Genomic DNA, 11,351 nt, shown 5'->3' with positions numbered 1-11,351 from the left:
AAAAAAATAATGAAACAGAGAGGACACCTATAGGCCTTCAAATAAAAAAAAAATAAAATAAAGCACATTTTGTTCAGGTCATGTGGCGTAACCCTGAGAAACTTTACTGTATTCTTGACTAAAAAATTTGTAAAGAATATATCTTTTACCTTGAAAAATGTGTTTGAAAATTTTGTTGAAATTACTGCTTAAGTTGTGTATACTCTCACGTGCAAGGAAAGTATTTGAATACCTTTTATTTGATGGTTGCACCACATGACATTTTTTTTAAGTCATAATTTTTTGAAAAAGCAAAATGGAAAAAAACTTTATATTTTAATGAACTTGACATGTGTTTTAAAATTCTCTAATCTCTAATTTTATCACGTCTGACAAATGTATTTGTCGACACCCAAATAAGAAATATTGATGGAGTTTACAGCATTGAAATAAACAGCTACAGAATGGAATGAGTATAACCAGCATCTGAAATTATTACATAACTACAATGTTTCAGAATAATGATGCATTAAGCCCTAGAGAGCCTTTTCAGAAATCAAAATAAGAGCTCTCTTTTGTTGTCAACATTTCAATGAACCTTTAAAGAGGATTTGGATGAATAGATGATGCCTATTTTGTGAATGAGATGTAAACTTACTTCTGCTTTTCCAGCTCAAGCTTGATTTCATCTATAAGAAAACAGGCAAAAGGAGAGACAAATTAACACAAGAAGACACCCTTGCATCACTCAAGGCTGTTGGTGATGACACCCCACCTTTAAAACAAACAAACCTGAAAGGGAAGAGAATGCTAGGAATGCTAAATCAGAAAATGGCCAATCACACAAATTCACAAAAGCAGGTAGATGCTCTGACATGATCATGCACCAACAAAGTGTCTTATTACAATTTACACAAGTATCGAGCTGTCTAGGCCTAAAGCTTTTTAGCTTTTGCTAATTAAGTCAAATGATGTGCTCAATCTAAGTACTGTAGGATATTTAGGTGAAATGAAATTCCCAGACTGAATTGTGGAGATGGGGTAGAAATAACATCTTCAGCTGGGAATATGTGCCCTAATACTGCAGAGCAAAAATACTAGAGGTAGACCGATATATCGGTTTTACCGATTAATCGGTGATGATAGTTGCTTTTTTTTTAGAACTATCGGTTATCTGCAAAAGTCTATGCCAATAATTTTCTTTTTTATTCCTCTGATAATTATGTTTTTTAAATTAAAGTGAGGGCATGAAAAGAAAAATGTGAATATATGGAAACGTCCCTCGTCAGCACATACATCATGTCTTCAACTTCATAAATTGTGAATAATAATAATAATAATATATAGGCGAAAAAAAAAAAAAGAAAAAAAAAGCTTGATTTGGTAAATATAAAAAATAGAGCATTGTAACAGAGTCCCCGGTGTATTTTAGGCTTGTTTAGTGTTAAAAGTCCCACATTATGCGACCAACCTTCATTTTTCTGATTATTATTGGGATTTTGGTTGTAAAAATAAAGTATATCTGGGATTTTATTCATTTTGGACTCTCGTGTCTGTGCCAACTAATAAAATGTTGTAACATTCTATGAATCGATTTTAAAAACTATCGGCCGATTAATCTGTTATCTGCCCTTTCCACCACCTTAGCTATCGTTCGATCTCTAAAAAATACAAAAGCAATACCGACTATATAAGACTGCCAACCCAAGCAAGAAACGTTTCAGGACACTCTTAGTGCCTCGCATATATGATTCCCATTAAAGGTTGAAATGAGGCCTATATGCAGGCAAATTAAGTATATTTCCCATATCACCAGTGGTTAATGAAGTGCATATTTTTAGCTTTTACCATTTAAAAATGGAAAAGATAGGCAAAGTAAGAGGTTATGAGACGGAGCAAGTTGCATTAGTGCCATTTATTAGTTAATTATTTCCTCCGATTATTAGGAATAGCCAAAAAACAAAAACAAAAAACAAAATGCAGAATAGTTTTTATTTCTGTTTGGGTGCAAGTACAAGTTCTTCTGAATTTAAAATCCATTATTATTCATTAACAGGCAGCCATCTGCTTGCAACAAAAGCACTGGGGCCGGTTGCACCAGCTGTGCGCAAGTTAAAACTTAGCCTAGTTGTGGCGTAAATGGGCACTAAGTCACAATTTCCGCACTACTAAATATTTGAGCGTTGCACCATTAAACTTAGGTAGAACGTAACCCTACGTATAAACTAAATATTTAGGGAAGCCTCCGACCAGGAGTAACTGATGGAATAAAAAAGCAGATTCATTTAATGACATCAGTGAGCTCATGTTTTGTGTGACAGGCATCAATCATTTCGACATATATGATGATGTCGGCATTTACACTCATTTACATTTACCAGAGAGAGAGAGGAAAATAAATAAATAAAATAAAATAAAAAAAACGTACTTTTAAGCAGCTCTTCAGCATGAAACCAATATAACGGTGCCGTTTTCAGGGTGCGTCGCCCGGTGTCAAGTTTCAACACATTCAAAATATATATAGGATATTAAAATGAATAAATGTCTGTTTTTCCAGCCTGTTGTATTAGTATTTATCACCCCTCATTTATTTTAGATACAGTTATTAAATATTGTTATTTACACAGGGAAAATATACTATTTATCAAATCTACTTTTATTACATATCGTATTTTTTGGGGATATCATTTATTACAGCTGACAGTTACGTAAACAAACAAGATCTGAACATCAACCGTAACGAGATCAAACTGAAATTCATGGCTTTTTAACACTTCTGTGTATACATTTGAAGGCTGTTTATTGGATCGATACAGGTAAACGTCATATTATGCGACTACGCATTACTTTACGGAGAGCTTAAGACCTACTAGTCTTGCCTTAAGAACAGGTGGTGCAACCAAATTAAGCACTGACTTAATAACAAACTAACTAGTAGTTACTAAGCCCTTAGTGTGAACTTTACGTCCTAACTTACGTGAGAACTTATGCACAGCTGGTGCAACACTACCCAGGAAACTAAACTTAAGCAACATCACATTTCACAAGATGCATTCTCACAACGTTTAATGAACCATGTTGTAAGAAAACCGTACCTGACTACCTGAAATTTACTGCATTTTCTCAGGTAGCAAAGCAAAATGTTCAGTGCTGAATAGGGAAACTCAGAAATTGTGTATACTGTATAAGCCATTGCCTAGCAGTGAATCCGGGTGTATGCTGAACTGTGTAAATAGGTCTTTGGCAATCAACCTCATTCACATAAGGAGGTAATGAGAGAAGAGGGAGTGTCTGTTTGAATGAGAGTGCCTCGAAGAGTATACACTGGACTTGAACAAACCCATGGTAAAGTAGCATTACATCAACTGCTAAAATGCTTGAACAAGCAATTCTCAAAACATTATCAGGATTATACCTCAAATATACCTAAGGAATAAACAACAACATTAAGTTTAAGATCAAATCCAGTCAACATTGCAATTGGAATGGGGCATTTACTTCAAATTAGGCAACCCATCTTTGTCCTTGGCAAGCAGGAATCTCCAGAACAAAGGTGAGACGTTGGAAAAGTACGCTAAGAAACTACATCCTCCGGTCTCAACAAGTGTTCGTTAACTTAGTAAATAAGTAATGCAACAGAGGCGGGACGAGCCGAATATATCCAGCTTAAGTATGAACTGACAGTGGGATAAATATTCCGGAAGTTGCAGCAACAACGGGAATTTCGAGCGAACAGATCCTGTCAACACACATGACACTATATGGCATCTAAAAAAACAATATTTTTAATTTGTTTGTGACACAGCAGTCTACAATATAAATCGATACTATATAAAGATCAGCAACTGATCTGTAATTAATAAGATAGCAGCAAAAATCCAATCTGTCAGCTTATTAATGCAGTAAAAATCATTCTTCGTTGTTAGTTCGTGAAACCTAATGTATTAACTAATGTTACAAAATAGAATCGTATTGTAAGTGTTAACGTAACATCTCCCTGCAGCTTGTTTGAATCCAGCTAACACATGCTAACAGCCCCTGTTAACCAAAACAACAGGGGCTGAACACGCCGACATGTCATTTAGACTGACGCAAAGATCTCATTCACTAACAAGGAGCTTTATATAGCCGATAGGAAGCATGACTAATCACCAGGAAAATATTATAAACATTACAGTCTGATTTGACTGATGTCTGTCTACTGGAATGACGTTGGTTCGCGAACAAGGCTTCTATACTTTTAAGATATCAATCGCCATTGGCAACGATAGGTTCATGTCTCCTCGTGGAGAAACAGAAATGATAATAATCGTTAATAAAGAGCGCTCACCCAGCGCTACTTGACAAGCCTTGCGCAGCTGGTTGTGCTGGCTCCTCTTCACCTCCTTATCCGCGAGGATTTTCTCCAGCGCCCGAGACAGAAACATGCTCTTGGTGCTCAGGCTTTCTGTCTGCGTATGCCGTCGATGTATTTCCAGCTGTTCCTGTTCTTTCATCTCTCGGTCGACGTGTGGAAATAGTCCCTCAGGCCGTCATCGCTGGCCCGTTCCCTGCGGTTCGGCAGGTGTGTGTCAGGGTGCCAGGAGCGGGCCAACGTTGTCGCTGGTTCAGTCGGGGGCAGTTTGAACGCTGCTGCCGTCTCAGCACTGCATCGCCATGTTGGCGTCGCGTCACGTCACGTCACGTGACCCTCAGGCGCAGAGCCGTAGCTAGTAGGGTGAAAGGTGGTAACGATTCTAGGGGCCCAAAGGTCTGGGTAGTGTTGCATCAGCTGTGCGTAAGTTCTCACGTAAGTTAGGACGTAAAGTTCACACTAAGGGCTTAGTAACTACTAGTTAGTTTGTTATTAAGTCAGTGCTTAATTTGGTTGCACCACCTGTTCTTAAGGCAAGACTAGTAGGTCGTAAGCTTTCTGTAAAGTAATGCGTAGTCGCATAATATGATGTTTACCTGTATTGATCCAATAAGCAGCCTTCAAATTTACACACAGAAGTGTTAAAAAGCCATGAACTTTAGTTTGATCTCGTTACAGTTGATGTTCAGACCTTGTTTGCTCTCGTAACTGTCAGCTGTAATAAATTAAATCCCCATTAAAATATGATATGTAATAAAAGAAGATTTGATAAATAGGACATTTGCCCTGTGTAAATAACAATATTATAGGAACTGTATCTAAAACAAATTAAAATTAATTGTATAAATTAATACAGCAGGCTGGAAAAACAGACATTTATTCATTTTAATATCCTATATATATTTTGAATGTGTTGAAACTTGACACCGGGTGACACATCCTGAAAACGGCACCGTTAGATCGGTTCCATGCTGAAGAGCCGCTTAAAAGTACGCTCTCGCTCTCTCTCTCTCGTAAATGACAACATCATCATATATATCGAAATGATTGATGCCTGTCACACAAAACATGAGCTCATTGATGTCATAAAATATCAGTCTGCTTTTTTAATTCCATCAGTTCTTCCTGGTCGGAGGTTTTCGTAAATATTTAGTTTAGAGTTACATCCTACCTAAGTTTAATGGTGCAACGTTCAAATATTTAGTAGTGCGTAAATTGTGACTTAGTGCCCATTTAAGCCACACCTAGGCTAAGTTGTAACTTACGCACAGCTGGTGCAACCGGCCCCAGGGGGGCCCACAACAAATTCAAAACTGTATTATTTAAATTGGTAAGGGGCCCAGAGCAATATATATTGACGGGGCCCAGAATTCCTTGCTACGGCCCTGCTCAAGCGCTTACACTGCCGACTACATTCAGAGCTCGATCATGATTTAGATGAGGTGGGCATGAATGGGTCGCATGCTAGTAGGGAATTTGGTCTGTGTGGTTTCGGGTAAAACACTGCAAAGGGAAGTGACATTTCCAAGATAGCACTAGATCAGATCATTGACAGACTACTCTGTTTGGGTTGCCACCCGTCCCGTAAAATACGGATCGTCCCGTATTTAAAGATAAAATGATGAATATGATAAATATGAATGAAAATGATGAATAAGATAAATATGAAATACGGGACGCGATTTGTCCCGTATTTAAGATGGTCAGATGGCATCACGGTGAAATCGTTACAGGTCGCCAATAGAACATTGATACAAGTTGGAAAATATGCCTACCGGTGGGTAAGGGACCGTCTAAAAAGTCCACACATTGTGATAAAACGTGCTAATACTGTGGAGGGTGTGGTAAGGGACTGTCTGAAAAGTCCACACATTGTGCTAAAACGTGCTAATACTGTGGAGGGTGTGGTAAGGGACCGTCTGAAAAGTCCACACATTATGCTAAAACGTGCTAATACTGTGGAGGGTGTGGTAAAGGACCGTCTGAAAAGTCCACACATTGTGCTAAAACGTGCTAATACTGTGGAGGGTGTGGTAAGGGACCGTCTGAAAAGTCCACACATTGTGCTAAAACGTGCTAATACTGTGGAGGGTGTGGTAAGGGACCGTCTGAAAAGTCCACACATTGTGCTAAAACGTGCTAGTACTGTAGAGGGTGTGGTAAGGGACCGTCTGAAAAGTCCACACATTGTGCTAAAACGTGCTAATACTGTGGAGGGTGTGGTAAGGGACCGTCTGAAAAGTCCACAAATGGTGGTAAAACTGTGGAGTTTTTTCTATATAATTGTTCAATAAGATCAAACAATGTATGAATACAGTCATAAATACAAGTGCAGGTGAAGGGATAAAATAAACAAATACAAATTATTAAAAAAAAAAATACAAAAAAATATGTATAAACCATCCAAAATGTATACATAAATAAGATAAAGACAAATAATTGAAACAATTAAAATCAATATATTTTTAACATATAAATGATGTATATATAGTAAGGGTTAGGAAAGTTCTCATTTTAGCATATAAGAAAGCATATACCATTTTTATTAATAACGCTTATTAACTCAATGCATTTATTGTTAAAACTGTGGAGGATGTGGTTAGGGGCAGTGATTTCAGTTCATTCATTGGCTTTACAGTCAATTATCATTTTCTATACAAATTATTTTAAAGAAAGTAAACTTATTCTTGGTAAGGTCAAATTTAGTTAAAACTAATTGTCAACTTGCCCAGTCAAAATCCCAGTCCAAATCAGAACAGATAAACTTTGTTCAAAGGAAGATTCAGACTTACCTTGGTTGAACCACATTAACATTTTTAAAGCATTCCAGACCATTCAGATACAAACATATGCACTGTCATATCCAGGGGTATACTTTGGAATATTTGCCAAGACATGGTTGTTGCAGAAAATGATTTTAAGGAATATTCCGGGTTTGATACAAGTTAAGCTCAATTAACAGAATTTGTGGTGTTATTACCACAAAAAATAATTTCAACATGTCCCTCCTTTTCTTAAAAGAATAAATAAGACATTTACAATGGAAGTGAATGGGGCCAATCGGTAAACGTTAAAATACTAATTGTTTCAAAAGTATAGATACAAGACGTAAACATGATTTTAGTGTGATAAAATACTTACTAACCTTTTTTGCGTAAAGTTATATCCATTTTTACAACTTGGTTGCCATGATGACATAACACCATAAACCCTAAAACAACGATTTAAACAACTTTACAGCTCAAATAATGCAAAAGTTTTAACAGAAGAATTCATGTAAGTGCTTTTATAACATTATAAGCTTCACATTTCTGCCTTTAAAGGGATAGTTCACCCAAAAAGGAAAATGCTCTCTTCATTTACTCAACCTCATGTGATCCCAGATGTGTATGGATTTCCTTCTGCTGAACAAACAAAGATTTAGAAGAATATTTCTGCAAGCGAATGGTGACCAAAACCTTGAAGCTCCAAAAAGCACATAAAGGCAGCATAAAAGTAACCCATAAAACTTTAGTGGTTTAATCAGTATCTTCTGAAGGATCAAAACCAGTTTTGGGTGAGAACAGACCAAAATGTAACTCCTTTTTCGCAAAAAATCTTGACATCAACAGTCTCCTTGGCATTCATTATTTCATGCTTGATTACACTTCCTAGCACCTTTTAGCGCTCTGCGCATGCATCAAGCACTAGGAAGTGTAACTGAACTTGAAATCATGCCTAGAGACTGCAATGGCAAGATGGACAGTAAAAAAAGGAGTTATAAGTTGGTCTGTTCTCATCTGAAACCAAGTGGATTGCTTTTTGGAGCTTCAAAGTTCTGGTCACCATTCACTTGCATTGTATGGAACTAGAAAGCTAAGATATTCTTCGAAAAATCTTTGTGTTCTGCAGAAGAAAGAAAGTCATACACATCTGGGATAACATGAGGGTAAGTAATGATGAGAGGATTTTTATTTGTGGGTGAGCAGCACTTCTTTTAAGCTCTCCAAAATGAGATCTGTTCACTTCCATTATAAGTGGCTCAACCTCATTGGGACGAGTCAAGATAATTTTTTGTGGTAATCAACATTATGCCACAAATGCTGGCGATTGAATATTCCTTTAAGACATTTGATGTCAGACAATTCAGAATACAAAGTAATTCAGAACATACTGTAATTATTCAACTGAATAGGTCACTTAACATAGGACTATATGGACAAGGGATTTTTATGCACTTGGGAGAAATCGTGTTGTTGTTTACTGTGTTTATTAAGTAAATGACACAAACAAGTAACCAACCATGGGTATTTTAACCAATGGAAAGGCAGAGACAAAATACAGTATATTTAAGTTCAGCAAATGAATCCTTTCAAAGTTAGTCTAAGCTTTCGTGTTGATGGTACTTGCTTTAACCACAGTGTGGCATCATGACATCAGAGTTCTTCTTCAACAGTGTTTTTACACCTCTCATCAGCACAGTATAAGGCAGAGAAGCAACACTGCCTCCATCATACTGTTCAATTTTCAATAAGACTAAGGTAAAAGTTGCATAACAAGGTTTTCCAAAACAGCATTAGTGTCAGATCATCCTAATGAACATTCTTATTTTGTATTTTTAAAGTAATAACTTCCTGTAATAAGCTAATAATGTTATAACAAGCTAAATAGCAGCCTAAGGTTTCATGAAACCGATCATACTCGCATTAGTGACTGTCTAGTGTTCCTGGAGAAACAATGCTTTTGGAAATCACTCCTTGGCTAAGTCTTTCAAACAACAAAGTCTTTAACTAATTACAAGTTATCTGAGCTCTTTTAAGCCAACACACACATTAACTTTGATGTCTACTTCAAATAACGTAGGAAATGTAAGTTTAGCATAAGATATCTTAAGCTCTTAATTTCTTCAGTTACGTTAAGTTACGGGATGACATCATGATGGCCCCGCGGATGGCCGCATCGGTGTGGAGCGCTTCTGTTGTTTTGTTATTTTTGTTTGTTTGTCCTGTGTTTAGTAATCTTTTTCAGTCAGTTTTACCAGAGACGAACTGCTGAACATTCGACAGCATACACCAGTCAATCTTTTCCCGGATTTTGAATATTCGGACGTTTTGTTTGACATTTTATTCGGAGGCGCAGCTGTGTTGTTTAAACACGCTAGGAGACGCAGGCGAGGGAGATGAGCAGACGCGCTGGTCAGGCTCCGTCGGCGCGGCTTTCGAACAACGCTGCCGAGCATTCATCTAGCAAATCTCCGCTCTCTCCCTAACAAAACGGACGAACTACATCTCACCCGCACAAACAAGGACTTTTCAACCTCTGCTGCCTTGTGCTTCACAGAAACTTGGCTGAGTGAAGCCATTCCGGACAGCACGTTACATCTGCCGGGCTTTCAGCTGTTCAGAGCGGATCGTATCACGGAGTTAACGGGGAAAACGAGAGGCAGTAGAATATGCTTTTACATCAATGAAAGTTGGTGTACAGATGTAACAACGTTAAAGAAGATGTGCTGTCCTAATTTGGAAGCGCTCTTTATTAACTGTAAGCCTTTCTACTCGCTGCAGGAGTTTTCCTCGTTTATTCTGGTGTGCATATCGCGCCAAACGCGTGTTTGAATGCCGCACTGCAACAGCTGGCTGATCAAATCACAGACACAGAACAACAATACCCAGACTCAGTTATTATTATTCTTGGGGATTTTAACAAAGCAAATCTCACACGTGAACTGCCCAAATACAAACAGCACATTACATGCCCCACCAGAGACAGAAACATACTGGATCATTGTTACACAACAATAAAGGATGCATATCGCTCTGTACCTTGAGCAGCTATGGGACTATCTGATCACTGTCTGGTTCATCTTTTTCCAACCTACAGACAGAAATTAAAATATGCTAAGCCTGTATTAAGGACTGTAAAGATGGACCAACGAATCAGAGCTGGAACTACAAACGTGCTTTGACTGCACGGACTGGAGTGTTTTTGAGGCTGCAGCCACAGACCTGGATGAGCTCACAGATACTGTTACATCATATATCAGTTTCTGTGAGGATATGTGCATTCCTACTAGGACTTATTTAACATTTAACAACGACAAACCATGGTTTACAGTGGAATTCAGGCAGCTTCGTCAGGCCAAAGAGGATGCTTACAGGGGTGGGGATAAAGTCTTGTACAATCAGGCCAGGAACACACTGAACAAGGAAATCAGAGTGGCTAAAAAAACTTAATGACTTAATGTAGACTTAATGACTACAGACCTGTCGCCCTGACGTCTGTGATCATGAAATCATTTGAGAGACTGGTGTTGGCCCACCTGAAAACATCACTGGACCCTTTCTAGATCCCCTTCAATTTGCTTATCGAGCAAACAGGTCTGTGGATGATGCAGTCAACATGGGATTGCATCATATCCTGCAACATCTGGACAGACCAGGGACATATGCAAGAATCCTTTTTGTGGACTTCAGTTCAGCTTTCAACACCATCATCCCAGCTATACTCCAGAATAAATTACACCAACTCTCTGTTCCCTTGTCTATCTGTCAGTGGATTACCAGCTTTCTGACGGACAGGCAGCAGCTTGTGAGACGGGAAACTCACTTCCAGCACCTGTACAATCAGCACTGGTGCCCCCCAGGGATGTGTGCTCTCCTCACTACTCTTCTCCCTCTACACCAATGACTGCATCGCCAAGGACCCCTCTGTCAAGCTCCTGAAGTTTGCAGATGACACCACTGTCATCTGCAAAACGGTGGAGATGATTGTAGACTTTAGGAGGAACACCCCAACCGCCCTCACCATTCTAAACAGCACTGTGGCAGCAGTGGAGTCATGCAGGTTCCTGGGCACTACCATCTCACAGGACCTGAAGTGGGAGACACACATTGACTCCACTGTGAAAAAGGCCCAGCAGATTTTGTACTTTCTTCACCAGTTAAGGAAGTTCAACCTGCCACAGGAGCTGCTGATACAGTTCTACTCAGCAGTCACTGAGTCTGTCCTCTGCACTTCAATAACTGTCTGGTTTGGTTCA

The 11,351-nt window shown here is 38.5% G+C and overlaps 1 protein-coding gene across 2 annotated transcripts in view; it reads right to left on the bottom strand.

The window, feature by feature from the left end:
- LOC127420575 (brefeldin A-inhibited guanine nucleotide-exchange protein 2-like) overlaps nt 1-4,665 on the bottom strand; it is a 45,150-nt gene extending 40,485 nt beyond the window's left edge. Inside the window, exons 1-2 of one of the 2 annotated variants that reach the window (XR_007893823.1) lie at nt 4,310-4,665; nt 638-668 (exon numbers count right to left, since the gene is read on the bottom strand). Coding sequence is in view for 1 of the 2 variants with exons in the window: in XM_051662969.1 (XP_051518929.1) it covers nt 638-668; nt 4,310-4,475 (197 nt within the window). In the remaining variant the exon portion in view is untranslated. The remainder of the gene's footprint in view (nt 1-637; nt 669-4,309) is intronic. The other variant, XM_051662969.1, reaches the window with a different exon arrangement.
- Nucleotides 4,666-11,351: the final 6,686 nt, after the last annotated feature.

The sequence above is a fragment of the Myxocyprinus asiaticus genome, chromosome 29 (genome assembly GCF_019703515.2).
Source record: "Myxocyprinus asiaticus isolate MX2 ecotype Aquarium Trade chromosome 29, UBuf_Myxa_2, whole genome shotgun sequence".
NCBI classification, from domain to species: Eukaryota; Metazoa; Chordata; class Actinopteri; order Cypriniformes; family Catostomidae; genus Myxocyprinus; species Myxocyprinus asiaticus.
The sequence above is the reverse complement of the archived record's forward strand: the minus strand, read 5'-3'. Positions and strand labels throughout refer to the sequence as shown.